Source organism: Struthio camelus, chromosome 29 (assembly GCF_040807025.1).
Source record: "Struthio camelus isolate bStrCam1 chromosome 29, bStrCam1.hap1, whole genome shotgun sequence".
Classification (NCBI taxonomy): domain Eukaryota; kingdom Metazoa; phylum Chordata; class Aves; order Struthioniformes; family Struthionidae; genus Struthio; species Struthio camelus.
In genome coordinates, this window is record NC_090970.1 from 647,257 (window position 1) to 665,680 (window position 18,424).

Sequence of the window (18,424 nt, forward strand, 5' to 3'; positions counted from 1 at the left end):
GACAGCTCCCAGTGCTCCCAGTAACCCCTCCCAGTGCTCTCAATCCCCTCCCAGCACTCCCAGGCCCCCCCAGGACGGCTCCCAGTGCTCCCAGTAACCCCTCCCAGTGCTCCCAGTCCCCTCCCAGCGCTCCCAGTGCCCCCCTTCCCCGCGCTCCCAGTCAGCCGCCGGTGCTGCCGGTGCGGGGGGCGCGGCGGGGGCGGCGGCGGCGGCGGGGGGCGGCGGTGGCGGGGGGGGCGCTCCCAGCGCTCCCAGCGCTCCCAGTGCTCCCAGCGGCGGGGGCGACGTCGAGCAGGAGGGCGCCGTGGACGGGGCCGAGGCGGCTGCTCTCGAGGGCGGCGACGAGGCGGCGGCGGCCCGGCCGCAGCGGCACCACGGGCTGCCGCAGGCGCACGGCCTGGCCCGGCCCCACGGCCCTGCGGCGCCCGGACGCCTGGGTCCCGGCCCGGACACCTGGGCCCCTCCCCGGACACCTGGGCCCCTTCCCCGGACACCTGGGCCCCCTCCCTGGACACCTGGGCCCCTTCCCCGGACACCTGGGCCCCTTCCCCGGACGCCTGGGCCCCCTCCCTGGACGCCTGGGCCCCTTCCCCGGACGCCTGGGCCCCTTCACCGGACGCCTGGGCTCCTTCCCGGACGCCTGGGCCCCTCCCCAGACACCTGGGCCCCTTCCTGGACGCCTGGGCCCCTTTGCCGGACGCCTGGGCCCCTTCCCTGGACACCTGGGCCCCTCCCCGGACACCTGGGCCCCTCCCCGGACGCCTGGGTCCCTCTCCCGGACACCTGGGCCCCTTCCCTGGACACCTGGGCCCCTCTCCGGACGCCTGGGCCCCTCCCTGGACGCCTGGGCCCCTTCCCCGGACGCCTGGGCCCCTCCCCGGACGCCTGGGCCCCTTCCCGGACGCCTGGGTCCCGGCCCGGACGCCTGGGTCCCTCCCCGGACACCTGGGCCCCTCCCTGGACGCCTGGGCCCCTTCCCCGGACACCTGGGCCCCTCCCCGGACACCTGGGTCCCTCTCCGGACGCCTCGGCCCCTTCCCCGGACACCTGGGCCCCTTCACAAGACGCCTGGGCCCCTCCCCAGACACCTGGGTCCCTCTCCGGATGCCTGGGTCCCTTTGCCGGACGCCTGGGCCCCTCTCCTGGACACCTGGGCTCCTTCCCGGACGCCTGGGCCCCTCCCCAGACACCTGGGTCCCTCTCCGGACGCCTGGGCCCCTTTGCCGGACGCCTGGGCCCCTCTCCTGGACACCTGGGCTCCTTCCCGGACGCCTGGGCCCCTCCCCAGACACCTGGGTCCCTCTCCGGACGCCTGGGCCCCTTTGCCGGACGCCTGGGCCCCTCTCCTGGACACCTGGGTCCCTCCCCGGACACCTGGGCCCCACCCCGGACGCCTGGGCCCCTCTCCTGGACACTTGGGCTCCTTCACGGACGCCTGGGCCCCTCCCCCGGACACCTGGGTCCCTCTCTGGACGCCTGGGCCCCTCTCCTGGACACCTGGGTCCCTCCCCTGGACACTTGGGTCCCTCCCCGGACGCCTGGGCCCCTCTCCTGGACACCTGGGTCCCTCCCCGGACGCCTGGGCCCCTTCCCTGGACACCTGGGTCCCTCCCCGGACGCCTGGGCCCCTCCCGGACACCTGGGCCCCTTCCCCGGACGCCTGGGCCCCTCTCCTGGACACCTGGGTCCCTCCCCGGACACCTGGGCTCCTTCCCCGGATGCCTGGGCCCCTCTCCTGGACACCTGGGCTCCTTCCCCGGACGCCTGGGCCCCTGCCCTGGACACCTGGGTCCCTCTCCGGACGCCTGGGCCCCTTTGCCGGACGCCTGGGTCCCTTCCCGGACTCCTGGGCCCCCTCCCTCGACACCTGGGCCCCCTTCCCCCGAACACCTGGGCCCCTTCCCGGACGCCTGGGCCCTCCCCCGGACACCTGGGCCCCTCCCCGGACAGCTGGGCCCCTTCCCCAGACACCTGGGTCCCCTCCTCGAACACCTGGGCCCCTCCCCCGGACACCTGGGCCCCCTCCCCGGACACCTGGGCCCCCTCCCCGGACACCTGGACCCCTCTCCTGGACACCTGGGCCCCTTCCCCGGACACCTGGGCCCCTCTCCTGGACACCTGGGCCCCTCCCCGGACACCTGGGCCCCTCCCCGGACGCCTGGGCCCACTCACCCCACGGATACGGGCTTCGGGCAGGAGATGCCGGCTCCCTCCATGCGGAAGACGGTTCCCTTCAGCGTCTCCGGCAGCGGGTTCTGGAACACGACCTGGATCTCCGTCTCCTGCCCCACCACGGCCGGGCCCAGCAGCTGCAAAGAGAGGGCCCAGGCGTCCGGGAAGGGTCCCAGGCGTCCGGGGAAGGGGCCCAGGCGTCCGGGACAGTCCCAGGTGTCCAGGATGGTCCCAAGCATCTGGGATGCTCCCAAACATCTGGAGAGACTTAAGCATCTAGGAAGGGGCCCAGGCGTCCTGGAGGGACCCAGGCGTCTGGGGAGGGGCCCAGGCGTCCGGGCGTACCGTCAGCGTGAGGTCGGGCGTGTGCAGTCGCACCCGCAGCTCCTTGGCCACCACCTGCCCCGTCTCCTCCACCGTCCCGGACACCGTCAGCTTCAGGGCGTCCTGGTCGCCCACGTGGGGACCGTACTCGGAGTAGGCCACCGTCATGGTCACCGTCTCCTCTGTGGACCAGCGCCCCGTCAGGGACCCAGGCGTCCGGGGAAGGGGCCCAGGCATCCGGGGAAGGGGCCCAGGTGTCCGGGGAGGGGGCCCAGGTGTCCGGGGAGGGGGCCCAGGCGTCCGGGGAAGGGGCCCAGGCGTCCGGGGAGGGGGCCCAGGTGTCCGGGGAGGGGGCCCAGGCGTCCGGGGAAGGGGCCCAGGCGTCCGGGGAGGGGGCCCAGGTGTCCGGGGAGGGGGCCCAGGTGTCCGGGGAGGGGCCCAGGCGTCCAGGGGAGGGGCCCAGGCGTCCGGGGAAGGGGCCCAGGCGTCCGGGGAAGGGGCCCAGGTGTCCAGGGGAGGGGCCCAGGTGTCCGGGGAGGGACCCAGGCGTCTGGTGAAGGGGCCCAGGCGTCCGGGGAAGGGGCCCAGGTGTCCAGGGGAGGGGCCCAGGTGTCCGGGGAGGGACCCAGGCGTCCGGGGAGGGGCCCAGGTGTCCAGGGGAGGGGCCCAGGTGTCCGGGAAAGGGGCCCAGGCGTCCGGGGGAGGGACCCAGGTGTCTGGGAAGGGGCCCAGGCGTCCGGGGAGGGGGCCCAGGTGTCCGGGGAGGGGCCCAGGTGTCCGGGGGAGGGGCCCAGGTGTCCGGGAAAGGGGCCCAGGCGTCCGGGAAAGGGGCCCAGGTGTCCGGGGAAGGGGGCCCAGGCATCCGGGGAAGGGGCCCAGGCGTCCGGGGCAGGGGCCCAGGTGTCCGGGGCAGGGGGCCCAGGCATCCGGGGAGGGGGCCCAGGCAGCCGGGGAGGGACCCAGGTGTCCGGGGAGGGGCCCAGGCGTCCGGGGAGGGGCCCAGGTGTCCAGGGGAGGGGCCCAGGTGTCCGGGGAGGGGCCCAGGCGTCCGGGGAGGGGCCCAGGCGTCCGGGGAAGGGACCCAGGTGTCCGGGGAAGGGACCCAGGCGTCCGGGAAGGGGCCCAGGCGTCCGGGAAGGGGCCCAGGCGTCCGGGAAGGGACCCAGGTGTCCGGGTCGGGGCCCAGGCGTCCGGGCTCACCCTGGCCGGGGGGCAGGACGCGCCGGTGCTGCTCCTGCCGGAAGGCCGCTCCCGCCACCCCCGTGTAGCGGACGGGGGCCAGGGCCAGGCGGAGGCGGAGCGTCCGAGGCTCCGCCCCCGCGTTGCGGGCCGCCGCCCGCAGCTCCAGCTCCGCCCCCGCCACCGCCGGCCCCGCCGCCGCCGTCACCGTCACCTCCCCGGACGCCGGGGCCCCCTCGGCCCGGCCCGCCCGGGGTCTCGACCCGTGCGACGTCGCCGTGGCAACCGCCTGGCGCTCCTCCTCCGAACCTGTGTGCGGGGGGGGTCAAGGGTCAAAGGTCGGCGTCGGGAGGGGGGGCATCCAGGGGTCAAGGGTCATGGGTTTGGGGGGGGTCAAAGGTTAAGGTTTGGGGTGGTCCCAGGGTCATGGGTCTGTGGAGGGGTCACGGGGTCAAAGGGTTCAGGGAGCTCTGAGGGTCAAAGGTCATGGGGTTTTTTTGGGGGGGTCACAGGGGTCATAGGTCACAGTCCAGGGGGGCTCCAGGGGTCAAGGGTCATGGGTTTGGGGGGTCACAGGGGTCATAGGTCACGGTCCGGGGGGGCTCCAGGGGTCAAGGGTCATGGGTTTGGGGGGAGTCACAGGGGTCATAGGTCACGGTCCAGGGGGGGCTCCAGGGGTCAAGGGTCATGGGTTTGGGGGAGTCACAGGGGTCATAGGTCACGGTCCAGGGGGGGCTCCAGGGGTCAAGGGTCATGGGTTTGGGGGAGTCACAGGGGTCATAGGTCACGGTCCAGGGGGGGCTCCAGGGGTCAAGGGTCATGGGTTTGGGGGGAGTCACAGGGGTCATAGGTCACGGTCCAGGGGGGGCTCCAGGGGTCAAGGGTCATGGGTTTGGGGGGGTCACAGGGGTCATAGGTCACGATCCGGGGGGCTCCAGGGGTCAAGGGTCATGGGTTTGGGGGGGTCACAGGGGTCATAGGTCACGGTCCGGGGGGCTCCAGGGGTCAAGGGTCATGGGTTTGGGGGGGGTCACAGGGGTCATAGGTCACGGTCCGGGGGGGCTCCAGGGGTCAAGGGTCATGGGTTTGGGGGGAGTCACAGGGGTCATGGGTCACGGTCCAGGGGGGCTCCAGGGGTCAAGGGTCATGGGTTTGGGGGGGTCACAGGGGTCATGGGTCACGGTCCGGGGGGGCTCCAGGGGTCAAGGGTCATGGGTTTGGGGGGGTCACAGGGGTCATGGGTCACGGTCCAGGGGGGCTCCAGGGGTCAAGGGTCATGGGTTTGGGGGGGTCACAGGGGTCATGGGTCACGGTCCGGGGGGGCTCCAGGGGTCAAGGGTCATGGGTTTGGGGGGGTCACAGGGGTCATAGGTCACGGTCCGGGGGGGCTCCAGGGGTCAAGGGTCATGGGTTTGGGGGGAGTCACAGGGGTCATAGGTCATGGTCTGGGGGGGCTCCAGGGGTCAAGGGTCATGGGTTTGGGGGGGTCACAGGGGTCATGGGTCACGGTCCAGGGGGGCTCCAGGGGTCAAGGGTCATGGGTTTGGGGGGGTCACAGGGGTCATGGGTCACGGTCCGGGGGGGCTCCAGGGGTCAAGGGTCATGGGTGGGGGGTGGTTTCCAAGGTCATGGTTGGGGGGGGTGGTCTGAGGGGTCAAGGGTCATCGATTCGGGGCGGGGGGAGGATCCTGGGGTCAAGGGTCATGAGTTGGGCCTTGAGGGGGGGTCAAAGGTCACGGCTTGGGGGGTGGGTCTAAGGGGTCAAGGGTCATGGGGGGGCGGGGCCTCACCCTCGGGGTGCTTGTACTGGTGGGTGACGTCCAACCGGGCGGCGGAGCCCGCCCCCAGGGTGCTGATGCGGCGCCCGATGGCCCCCTCCTCCACGTGCACCACCGCGAAGCCCCCCCCGGCCTGCCGCTGCCAGTACACCTTGTCGCTGTTCACCTGAGGCCACGCCCCCTCCATCAGCATGGCCACGCCCCCTATTTTGCATAGCCCCACCCCTCCGTTTGCATAGCCCCACCCCTCACTTGCATGCAGCCCTCCCTTCCCCCCCCCCACAAAGAGCGACCCCCCCCCCCCCAAGAGGTCCCACCACCCCTTAGGTGCGGCCACGCCCCCCTTCATTTGCATGGCCCCGCCCTCGTTTGCCTAGCACCGCCCCTCGTTTGCATAGCGCCTCCCCAACCCGCCCTCCCGCCCTTGTGAACGGAGCCCCCCACCTCCCCCGCCGAGGGGTTCCGCCCCGCTGGCCACGCCCCCTTCATTTGCATAGGGCACGCCCCCTCTCATAGGAAAGGGCGCCCCCAGGAGGTTCCGCTATTTGCATAAGCCACGCCCCCCTATTTGCATGGACACGCCCCTGGAAACGGGCGCCCCCAGGAGGTCCCACTATTTGCATAAGCCACGCCCCCCTATTTGCATGGACACGCCCCTGGAAACGGGCGCCCCCAGGAGGTTCTGCTATTTGCATAAGCCACGCCCCTATTTGCATGGACACGCTCCCTCCTGGGAAAGGGTGACCCCAGGAGGTCCCACTATTTGCATAAGCCACGCCCCCTATTTGCATGGACACACCCCACCAAAGCCACGCCCCCCACTCCACCGTGCGCTAAGCCCCGCCCCCTCAACCACGCCCCCCCGGCCCCCGCCCCCCACTGCAGCCCCACGGTCCCTCCCCGCTGCCGCCGGCCCCGCCCCCCGGCCCCAATGCCCCGCCCCCAGGCCCCGCCCCCTGACCTCGGCGAAGACGAAGGGGGTGTCGTACTTGAGGAAGACCTCGCCGTTCTTCACCGCCGTCACCGAGCAGGGCCCGCAGCAGAACAGCCCTGGCCCCCCACCAGTACGGACCAGTACGGACCAGTACGGACCAGTTCCCACCGCTTCCCACCCGTACCGACCCACGCAGACCAGCATGGACCGATACCGACTGGTATGGACCCGTATGGAGCCGTGTGCGCTGGTACCAACCAGTATGGACCAGTACGGACCAGTATTGACCCATACAGACTGGTGCGGACCAGTACAGACCAGCACAGACTGGTACGGACCAGCATGGACCAGTACTGACCCGTACAGAGTGGTAGAGACCACTATGGACCAGTATGTATCAGTACAGTCTGATATGGACCAACATGGACCAGTATGGACCAGCATGGACCAGTACGGACCAGCACAGACTGGTACGGACCAGCATGGACCAGTACTGACCCGTACAGACTGCTAGAGAGTGGTATGGCCCAGTATGGACCAGTACAGTCTGGTATGGACCAACATGGACCAGCATGGACCAGTACAGACCAGCACAGACTGGTACGGACCAGCATGGATCAGTACTGACCCATACAGACTGGTAGAGACCAGTATGGACCAGTAAGGACCAGTACAGTCTGGTATGGACCAACATGGATCAGTACGGACCAGCACAGACTGGTACGGACCAGCATGGACCAGCATGGACCCGTACAGACTGGTAGAGACCACTATGGCCCAGTATGGACCAGCACAGACAGGTATGGACCAGCATGGACCAGTGCGGACTGGTTTGGACCAGTATAGACCAGTACAGATGAGCACAGACTGGTACCGACCGGCATGGACCAGTATGGACCAGTAAAGACTGGTACGGCCCCATCTGGCCACCTTATAGCCCAGTATGGCCCGCTATGGCCCCATATGGCCCAATACCTCCCAGTATGGCCCAGTAGAGCCAGTATGGCCCGTTATGGACCAGTATGGCCTTCTTATGGCCCAGTACAGCCCAGTATGGCCCAGTACAACCAGTACAGGCCATTACAGACCAGCATGGCCCAATCTAGCCCCCTTATGGCCCAGTCCGGCCCCCGTCCGGCCCAGTATGGCCCAGTCCGGCCCCCGTACCGCTGCTGGTCTCCTGGGGGGTGGCGTCGAGGACCTGCCACCCGTCGTAGCCCTTGGGGAGGTCGGGCCGCTTCATCCAACAGTCGTTCCACACGTGGAAGTTCCTGCCCGGCAACAGCACGAACCAGTAGGAACCAGTATAAACCAGTCTGGACCAGCCTAAAGCCCCTATGGCCCACTACGGACCAGTATAAACCACTGCGGCCCAGTATGGGCTGGGATAAAGCCTCTATGGTCCGTTATGGACCACTATAAACCAGTACCAACGGGTACGCAGTGGTATAAAACCCCTATGGCCCATTATGGACCAGTATAAACCAGTAGAGATGAATATAGACTGATATTAAGCCCATATGATCCACTATGCACCAATATAAACCAGTAGAGACCAATATGGACTGGTATAAGACACCTATGGTCCCCTATAGACCAGCATGGACCAGTGTGGACTGGTATAAAACCCCTTTGGTCCCCTATAGACCAGTATGGACCAGTAGGAACCAGTATGGACTGGTATAAAACCTCTTTGGTCCACTGGACCAATATAAACCAGAATAGGCCAGTATAGGCTGGTATAAAAAAGCATATGATACCCTATAGACCAGTATGAACCAGTAAGGACCAGTAAGGACTGGGATAAAGAACCCTGTGCTCCTCTATAGACCAGTATAAACCAGTATGGTTCAACATGAACCAGTACAGCCCAGTATAAACCAGTACAGCCCAGGATGAGCTGCCGGCCCCCTACGTCAGCTCGTCCCGCTCCCACCGCCCCGATCCATCTCCCGGTGCCCCCCAGGCCCCCTCCCAGTATAAACCAGTATAAACCAGTATAAACCAGTACCAGACGGAGTCGGTGTTGAGGCGCTCCAGGGGCCGCATGTTCTCGTCGAAGTAGATGTCGGTGGTGAGCGACACGTCCGTGTCGTGGGCCGAGTTGTAGTTGGTGACGGTGCGGGTGGGCAGCCCCAGGCACCGGAGCACTGCGGGGGCGACACGCGACAACACGCCATAACACGGGACAGCGCAGGGTGTCACCGAGGCGCCCGGGGACACGGGGAGGACACGGGGAGTTGTCCCAGGGGTGGCCGGGCCCAGTACGGGGGTGAGGAGGGTGCGACGTGGGATAACACGGGATAACACGGGTTAACATGAGATGTCACGGGTTAACATGGGATGTCACGGGATAACATTGAGGGTCCTGGGGACACCAGGAGGACATGGGGAGTCATCCTGGAGGTGGCTGGGCCCAGCACGGGGGTGAAGAAGGTGCGACACGGGATAACACGGGATAACATGAGATGTCATGGGATAACATGGGATGTCACGGAGGACAGTGAGGGTCCCAGGGATGCCAGGAGGACACGTGGAGCTGTCCTGGAGGTGGCTGGGCCTAGCACGGGGGTCAGGAAGGTGCGACACGGGATAACACGGGATAACATGGGATAACATGAGATGTCATGGGTTAACATGGGATGTCACGGGATAACATTGAGGGTCCCGGGGACACCAGGAGGACATGGGGAGTCATCCTGGGGGTGGCTGGGCCCAGCACGGGGGTGAGAAAGGCGTGACATGGGATAACACGGGATGTCATGGGATAACACGGAACAACATAGGATGTTGCCAAGGGGCCAGGGGGTACCGGGAGGATGTGGGGAGTCATCGCGGGGGGCGAGGACTGGGCCCAGCACTGCAGCGGGGGGAGGCGCGACACGCAAAAACACGCAATAACAGACAAAACCACGTGCTAACACACGACAACACGTGACAACATGCCAGAACATGTGAAAACACGCCAAACCGCCCAAGAACAAGCAATAACACATGCCAACGCGAAGACACGCAATAACGGTCAAAAAACACGCAGTAACGGGCCAAACCAGGCAACAACGCGGGATAACAAGCAATAACACGCGATAAGATGCAAAAACACATGAAAACACGCAAGCACGCGTGAGGACAAGCTGTAACACGTGACAACGTGCGAAAACACGGGGAAAACAGGCAAAACCACGCGATGACAGGCAAAAACAGGCAAAAGCGCGCAACAACACATGATGACACAGGACAACATGCAACAACACGCAACAACACGCAACAACACGCAACAACACGCAACATGGGAGAGCATAACGAGGCACCAGGGCTCCCTCTAGGAGCTCTTGAGGCCCTTCTGGCCCTTCTCCCACCATAAACGAGGCCAACCCAGTAGAAACCAGTATAAAACGGTCACAACCAGTAGAAACCAGTAAGAACCAGTATGACCCAGTGGGGGCTCACCCGTGGTCATGACGCCGGCGAAGACCCAGCACTGGCCGTAGCGCACGGGGGCGCCGGAGCTGTGGTAGGCGCGCAGGATGTCCACGGAGCCGGCCCAGGCCGAGGGGTTGGTGCCCTGGGCGTAGTCGCCCGTCCAGTTGCCCACCAGCACCCCGTTGTCATCCAGCGAGTTCACCTGCGCCGGGGCACCCCGAGGTCCGTGGGGGGCACCCCGTGAGGCGGGGCACCCCCAAAAACCCCACGAACAGCCCCAAAAACCTGGTGACCACCCCCCCCAACCGCCAAACCCAAGGGAGGAGCCCAAAATCCCAAGGGAGCCACCAAAACCCCATGAGAATCACCCAAAACCCAACGGAAAGCCAAAAAAATGCAACATGAACCCCCCCCCCAAAGAAAAAACCCCAACGGGATCCAACAAACCCAATGGAACCACCCCAAAACCCGACAGGAGCCCACCAAAACCTGACGGGAACCACCAAAACCCAACGGGAACCCACCAAAACCCAACGGGAACCACCAAAACCCAACGGGAACCACCAAAACCCAACGGGAACCCACCAAAACCCGACGGGAACCCACCAAAACCTGACGGGAACCCACCAAAACCTGACGGGAACCACCAAAACTCAACTCAAACCCATCAAAACCCAATGGGAGGCACCAAAACTCAACTGGAACCCACCAAAAATGCAGCAGGCGGCACCAAAACCCAACGGGAACCCACCAAAATGCAATGGGAGCCACCAAAACTCAACTGGAACCCACCAAACTCAACGAGAACCCAAAAACACTCAACGGGAACCCAAAAACACTCAACGGGAACCCACCAAAACCCAATGGGAACCCATCAAAGCCCAACGGGAACCCACCAAAACTCAATAGCGGGCACCAAAATTCAACGGGAACCCCAAAACACCCAACGGCATCAACCAAAATCCAATGAAACCTCCCCAAAACCTACCAAAACCCAAGAGGAACACCCCCCCCAAAAACAACAGGAGCACCCAAAACTCAACGGAACCATCCATAACCCAATGGGAACCCCTCTAAAAACCAGAACCACCCAAAAATTGGTTGGGAACCCCCTCGAATCTCCATATTTCCCTCCAAAACCCCTCAGGGCCCCCCAAGACCCCCCAGGAGCCCCACAAAACCCCATATTTCACCCTCAAACCCCTCCAAATCCTCCATAACTCACCACCAAATCCTCCGTATCTCACCTCAAACACCCATAATTCACCCTAAAACACCCCAGAGCCCCCCTCAACCCCGCCCAGAACCCCCCAAGACCCACCATGGCAGAGACGACACGGGACACCATGATGGGGTCGCCGCGGGCGGCGTGGGGCATCCCCCGGCGGTCCAGGATGTGGAGGCAGGCCTCGAGCACGCCGGCGTCAAACTGGGGAGGCACCCCAAAATTTGGGGGTGCCCCAAAAACCTCCCCGATCCACCCCAAAATCCTCCCACTCCCTGGAGAATCCCCCCCCTCCTCCAAATCCTCATATCATTCTGGGCCTCCTCATGGTTGTTATGGGGAGCCACCACCCTTTTGGGGTGCTCCCACCTGTTTTGGAGACCGCCCACCACCAATTCAGAGCCCCTCCACTCCTTTTGGAGACCTTCCATATTTTGGGGACCCTCCCCACCCCTTTTTGGTCCCCCCTACCAAGGATTTTGGGGTCCAAACAAGGTTTTTGGAGTCAGACCTGGTTTTGGGGCCCCACCAAGGCTTCTGGGGTCTCCTCTGCTATTTAGGGGACCAATATTGGGGGGAAACCCAAGATTTGCAGGAGTCTCCCCTGATTTTGGGTCTAAACTCAAGATGTTGGGGGCCTCTCCAGGATTTTGGAGGTCCCACCCCAGATTTTTGGGGTCCTCCCCTTCGAGTTTGGGGGTCTAACTCAGGATATTTGGGGTTCCTCGTGAATTGTGGGGGGTCTCTCAAGGATTTCTGGGGTCTAACTCAAGATTTTTGGGTCCCTCCAGGATTCTGGGCTCCCACCAGATTTTGGGGTGCCACCCCAATTTAGGGGGGTCAGAAAGAGGGGTTGGGGGGGGTCTCCCGGTTTAGGGGTACCTGCCCGTAGTTCCAGGAGCGCTCGGCGATCTGCGCCTCCGTGCCGTAGAAGATGCGCCCCGACTCGTTAAGGACGTACTCGTTAAGGTCGCTTGTGGTCTCCATGTAGACAAGGTCATCTGCACGGGTGGGCAACCCCAAAATCAGGGTGGGGGTCCCCAAACCCTTGACACCCTCCCAACCTGCACCTGCCCCAGACTGGGTGAAAAAAGTCCACCAAAAATGGTCATTTGAGGGGGGTCTGAAATGCAAAAAAATTCCTTTGGGGGGGCCTCGAAACCACCAAAATAGGGACAGGGAGTCCTAAAAATGGGGGGGTTTGACCCAAAATGGAGCCAGGAAGGAGGTAGGACCCTGAAACTGCTAACGGTAAATTGGGGGGGACCGAAAATCTCCAAAACCAGAGATCTGGGGGGCCTGAAATGGCTAACTAACCCTCTGGGGAGCCTCGAAACTATCACAATGGGCAAACGGAGCCCTGAAATTGTCCAGAAATGGGGGAGGTTGATCCAAAACAGCATCATGGGGGCAGGAAGGGGGAAACACTAAAAGTGTAAAGAGAGGTTTGGGGGGAGCACCGAAATGGCCCGATTGTGGCACAGGGAGCCCTGAAACCACCAAATCTCAGTGTGGGGAACCCCAAAACAGACAAATCTCAGTCTGGGGAGCCCTGAAACGGCCGAATCTCGGCACGGGGAGCCCTGAAACCGCTGGATTTTGACATGGGGCACCCTGAAACCACCGGATCTCGATGCGGGGAGCCTCGAAACCGCCCCAAAGGTGGATTTTGGGGCCTCACCGGGGCACCAGGGGTTGAAGAGGAGGAAGACGTCGTTGGCGTCGTCGAAGGGCGCCGCGTACTCGCCGGCCGCCGTGCGGGTCTTGACGCTGAGGCGGTAGCGGCCAATGGGGGCGTCGGGCGGGGCAGCCAGGCAGAGCCGGAGGGCGGGGCCGGCGGCAGGCTCCGCCCCCTCGCCCTCCTCCTCCTCCTCGGCCGTCCAGCCGGTGGGCGACGTCTCGCCCAGGGGGATGAGGACGTGGGTGCCCTTGGCCACCTGCGGGGTGGGGCCTGCCGGGGCCCCCCGTGACGTCAGCGCCCCGCCCCGGGTGACGTCACCACCGCCTCGGGGTGAGGTCATCCGCTTGCCTCCTGCCCCGGGATGATGTCACTCCCTGCCTCGGGTGGGGCCGCGGATGATGTCATCATGCCTCTGGGTGACGTCACCGGGGCTTTCTATGACGTCATCACCCAACCCGCAACGGTGCCCCAAAGAAACCCCCCCCAGCCCAATTGCCCCCCAATTGCCCCTCCAACCCCTTAATTGCCCCTCCAACCCCTTAATTACCCCCCTTAGCTCCTGAATTACCCCCCCAACCCCTTAATTATCCCCCCCCCCGGCCGGCCGCCCCCCCCCACCGAGGGTGAGCTCCACGCAGAGGCGGTCGCCATCGGGGTCGAAGGGCCGGGGCAGGAGGATGCGGAGGCCGAAGACCTGGCCCCGGCGGGCCACCAGGTTGCGGCAGGCGAAGTCGGCCGTGTGGTGGGCGACGCGGTCGGCCGGCGAGCCCACCAGCAGGCCCCGGGGGGCCAGCAGGCCTGGTGGGAGGTGGCCGTGAAAACCCCGCGGCGATCCGACCCCCGGAAACCCCCTAAACCGCATTTGGGGGGGGGCTCGAAACCGTCATTTCTGGCCCAAAGGCCTTGGAATGGCGATAGAATGAGGGGTTGGAGGGGGGGACCAAGATGGCGGCTGGGGGGGCCCGGAGGCCAAGCAGGTAGAGAGCAGCCCCGCAGAAACCCCACGCGAATCTGAGCCTGGGGAGCCCCGAAACACTCCCCCAAAAATGCAACACTGGTTTCGCCCCAAAGGTCTTGGCATGGCCAGAAAAGGAGGTTTCTTGGGAACCAAAATGGTGGCAGCGGACCAGGAAAACGAGCGGGTGACAGCGCCGAGAGGCACCGCGAAAGCCCCACGGGACTCCGACCCCCATAAACTCCAAAAACAGCCCCAAAAACACATTGGGGGGGGCCTCAAAACCACCATTTTCAACCCTCAAATCCTGGAAATGCCCTAAAAATAGGGTTTGGGGACCCAAAATGGTGGCAGGGGACCAGTAAATTGAGCAGGTGACGGCAGTGAGTGGCACCGCGAAAACCCCATGCAAATCCACCTCCGAGAACCCCTCAAAATGCCCCCCAACCACTTTTGGGATGCCTTGAAACTGCCATTTTCACCCCGAAGATGGCTAAAATGGTATTTTTTGCCCCAAAGTGGTGGCGGAGCAGATAGAGGGAGGGGTGCAAACCAGGAGTCAGCCTAAAAACCTCCACCGGTGCTTTTCAGTTGTCGGGGAGGGGCCTCGAAACCGCCAAATCGCCCCCAAACTACCACGCGGAGCCTGTTTCTTTTTTTTTTTTTTTTGCTCGAAAGGGCCGTTTTCTGACCCGAAACTCACCGGGACGGAGGGGCTGAGGGGGCCGGCGCCCCGGGATCTCGCCGGGGGGGGGCTCCCAGTCGTCGGTGCCCCGGCGGCAGCACCCGCAGCACCCGCAGCACCCGCCTAGGCGCCGCCAAAAGCCCCGCCGGGGCCGGGGCGGGGAGGGGGACGGCACCCCCCGGGCCCGGAAGCTGGCGGCCGCCCAGCGGCCCGGGTCCAGGCGGGGGTCAGCTTCTGGCATCGCCTGCTAGGAGGAGCCATCAGACCAGTATAAACCAGTATAAACCAGTATAAACCACTACAGACCAGAATAGACCACTAAGAAACAACACAAACCAATAGAGACCACAGTGGACCAGTATGGACCAGTAAGATCTTCTTGGATGGTCCATTATGGCCACCTAATGCTTCCCAGTAGGATCAGCATGGCCCAGTATGGACAAGTATAGGCCACTATGGACCAGAATGGACCACTACAGACCAGTATGGACCAGAATAGGCCACTATGGATCAGCATGGACCGCTATAGGCCAGTATAGACCACTATGGACCAGTAAGACCTTCCTGCATGGTCCCTCATTGCTACCAAACCCTTCCCTGTAGGACCAGTAAGACCAGTATGGCCCACTATGGACAAGTATAGACCATGAAGACCTTCTCAGATGGCCTATTAGGGCCACCAACCCTTCCCAGTAGCACCAGTAAGACCAGTATGGCCCACCAAGGCCCACTATGGGCCAGTAAGACCTTCCAGGATGGCCCATGATGGCCACCAAAGCCTTCCTGGTGTCACCAGTATGGATCAGTATGGACCAGTCTGAATGAATATGGACCAACATGGACCAGTCTGGACCAGTATAGACCAGTATGAACCACTATGGCCCAGTAAGCTCTTCCTGGATGGCCCATTAGGGCCACCAAACCCTTCCTAGCAGGACCAGTAACACCAATATGAACCAAAATGACCCTGTAGCCCACTCCCAGTATAGCCAGTTTGGACCAGTATGGACTGTTATGGACCTTTAGGGGCCAGTAGGGTCCTATTTGGACTGGTATGAACCAGTATAAACCAGCATGGACCAGTGAGACCTTGTGACATGGCCCACGAAGGCCACCAAAACCTTCCCAGTAGGACCAGGAACCCCAGTAGGAACCAATACAAGCCTGTAGCCCTCTCCCAGTATGGCCAGTTTGGACCATTATGTCTCATTATGGCCCAGTAGAGCCCAGTCTGGTCCAGCATGACCCAGTATAGACCAGTATAGCCCAGTACGGCCCCTCCCAGGTTCCCAGCACGGCTCAGTTCCTCCCTCCACTTCCTCCCAGTCCCCTCCTCGGCGGCTCCCAGTGCCTCCCAGTGCCTCCCAGTGCCCCGCCCGGCGCCGGGAGGGGCCCAGGCGTCCGGGCCTGCCCGAGCAGCTCCCCACCCCCCCGCCGCCTCCTCCCCCGCCGCGGCGGGGCCCAGGCGTCCGGGCGCGCTCCCGGCCCGACCAGTTCCCCCAGTCTGCCCAGTTCCCCCCTCCCAGGGCTCCTAGTGCTCCCAGTTACCCCCTCCCAGGGCTCCCCGTAGCCCCCTCCCAGTCCTCCCAGTATCCCCTCCCAGTCCCCCCACTTACCCCCCCAGTCAACCCCTCCCAGTAGCCCCAGTAAGCCCAGTATCCCCTCCCAGTCCTCCCAGTTACCTCCTCCCAGGGCTCCCAGTAAACCCAACCTCCCGTCCCAGTCCTCCCAGTAACCCTAGTATCCCCTCCCAGTCATACCCTCCCAGTCCTCCCAGTATCCCCTCCGAGGGCTCCCAGTTACCTGCTCCCAGGGCTCCCAGAAAACCCCTCCCAGTGCTCCCAGTGCCTCCCAGTAACCCTAGTATCCCTCCCCAGTGCCTCCCAGTAACTCTGGTTCCCCCCTCCCATTGATCCCAGTAAGACCAGTTACCTGCTCCCAGGGCTCGCAGTGCCACCCAGTGCCACCCAGTTCTCCCAATAACCCCAGTTACCCCTCCCAGGGCTCCCAGTTACCCCCTCCCAGTCCTCCCAGAGCTTCCAGTAACCCCAGTTACCCACTCCCACTGATCCCAGAAAGCCCAGTTACCCCTTCCCAGGGCTTCCAGAGCTCCCAGTAACCCCAATATCCCTCCCCAGTGCCTCCCAGTAACTCTGGTTCCCCCCTCCCATTGATCCCAGTAAGACCAGTTACCTGCTCCCAGGGCTCCCAGTGTCACCCAGTTCTCCCAATAACCCCAGTTACCTGCTCCCAGGGCTCCCAGAGCTCCCAGTAACCCCAGTTACCCCCTCCCAGGGCTCCCAGAGCTCCCAGTAACCCCAGCTACCCCCTCCCAGGGCTCCTAGGGCTCCCAGTAACCCCAGTTACCCCCTCCCATTGATCCCAGAAAACCCAGTTACCCCCTCCCAGGGCTCCCAGTCTGCCCAGAGCCACCCAGTCTTTCCAGTTCCCCCCTTCTAGTGCTCCCAGTAGCCCCAATATCCCCTCCCAGTGCTTCCAGTGCTCCCAGTAGCCCCAACATCCCTCCCAATTGCACCATCCTAGGGCTCCCAGTGCTCCCAGTATCCCCTCCCAGTGCTCCCAGAGAACCCCCCAGTGCCTCCCAGGGCTCCCAGTAGCCCCCCACCTCTCCTAGTGCCCCCCAGTTACCCCTCTCCCCTCTCCCAGCGCCTCCCAGTACCTCCCAGTGCTCCCAGCGCCTGGTGCTCACCGGCACGTCGCGGCTCGTGGGGGGCAGGGGCGGGGCCCGGGGAGGAAGGGGCGGGGCCAGAGGCGGCCCCACCCCCTGTTTGCCCCATACCTGGGAGGGGAGAGGGCCCAGGCGTCCGGGAACTCCCTCCTCCGCCCCCACCTGACAGCTCACTATGTGGCAGGGGGGCCCCTATGGGGCAGCTCAATGGCTCACTATGTGGCAGGGGGGTCACTATGTGGCAAGGGGGCCCCTATGGGGCAGCTCAATGGCTCACTATGTGGCAGGTGGGTCACTATGTGGCAAGGGGGCCCCTATGGGGCAGCTCAATGGCTCACTATGTGGCAGGTATCACTATGTGGCAGGGGGGACCCCTATGGGGCAGAGCAATGGCTCACTATGTGGCAGGGGGGCCCCTATGGGGCAGTGTCATAGCTCACTTTATGGCAGGGGGGCCCTATGGGGCACTGCAATAGCTCACCATGTGGCAGGGGGACCTCTATAGGGCAGCTCAATGGCTCACTATGTGGCAGTAGATCACTATCTGGCAGAGAAATCCCTATGGGGCAGAGCAGTGGCTCACTATTGGCTAGGTATCACTATTTGGTGGGGGGACCCTATGGGGCAGCACAGTGGGTCACTATCTGGCAGGGGGGGTCACTATGTGCAGGGCTTCACTATATGGCAGGGGGGACCCTATGGGGCAGGGCGGTAGCTCACTATTGGGCCGGGGGTCACTATGTGGCAGGGAGGAGCCTATGGAACATGTCATCAGCTCACTATTTGGTGGAGGGAGCACTATCTGGCAGGGGGTGCCCTATGGGACACAACAATGGCTCACTATTGGGACAGGGAGATCACTTTGTGGCAGGGGATCCTAATGGGGCACCTTGGTGGCTCACTATTTGGCAGCGGTTCACTATTTGGCAGGGGTGGCCAGACTGCTGTTTCGGGGGGGATCACTATGTGGCAGGACGGCTCACTATGTGGCAGGGCGGGGCCCCAGGGTGACGCAGGGGCCCCCGGGGGGGGCACCTGAACGGGTCCTGCCGCCGCCCCGCCCGGACGCCTGGGCCCCTGCGGCGGGGGGGGGGGGGGGGGTGCCGCACCCGGACGCCTGGGTCCCTCGGGGGCGGGGAAACTTCCCGGACTCCTGGGCCCGCGGTTTGGGGTGCCCGGACGTGCCCGGACGCCTGGGCCCCCGGGCGGGTTCAACGGCGAGAACGTGCCCGGACGCCTGGGCCCTTCGGGTGCGGCTGCGGTAGAGGCGCCCGGACGCCTGGGTCCCGTCCGCCGCCGGACGCCTGGGCCCCACCCAGCGATGGCGCAAGGAGCCGGCGGTTGGGGATGGGGGGATGGAGCAACAGCGGGGGAGGGGA

At 64.3% G+C, this 18,424-nt stretch overlaps 1 protein-coding gene across 2 annotated transcripts; it reads right to left on the bottom strand.

Annotated features, from left to right (window-relative positions):
* Positions 1-145: 145 nt before the first annotated feature.
* On the bottom strand, positions 146-17,077 carry TGM1 (transglutaminase 1). 2 transcript variants are annotated; one of them, XM_068921879.1, is made up of 15 exons: positions 17,067-17,077; positions 14,375-14,600; positions 13,335-13,514; positions 12,717-12,986; positions 11,918-12,036; positions 11,132-11,239; positions 9,838-10,012; positions 8,399-8,537; positions 7,555-7,658; positions 6,415-6,503; positions 5,466-5,619; positions 3,697-3,984; positions 2,518-2,678; positions 2,173-2,309; positions 146-416 (listed from the first exon to the last, which is right to left on the bottom strand). In XM_068921879.1, exons 2-15 carry the CDS (start codon positions 14,595-14,597, stop codon positions 161-163), a joined length of 2,403 nt encoding a protein of 800 aa, XP_068777980.1. In that variant the 5' UTR covers positions 14,598-14,600; positions 17,067-17,077; the 3' UTR covers positions 146-160. The 2 variants fall into 2 exon arrangements, with proteins under 2 accessions (XP_068777980.1, XP_068777979.1); XM_068921878.1 differs by lacking the exon at positions 17,067-17,077 and adding an exon at positions 17,037-17,062 and having other exon boundaries at positions 14,375-14,603.
* Between the last annotated feature and the right edge of the window lie 1,347 nt (positions 17,078-18,424).

Coding starts and splice junctions, on each gene's coding strand:
- TGM1 (XM_068921879.1), bottom strand. CDS start 14,597: ATGCCAGAAGCTGACCCCCGCCTGGACCCGGGCCGCTGGGCGGCCGCC. Junction 3,985..5,465: donor CCAGTACAAGCACCCCGAGG/GTGAGGCCCCGC, acceptor CCCCGCACACAG/GTTCGGAGGAGGAGCGCCAG. Junction 417..2,172: donor CCGAAGCCCGTATCCGTGGG/GTGAGTGGGCCC, acceptor CGGGCGCCGCAG/GGCCGTGGGGCCGGGCCAGG.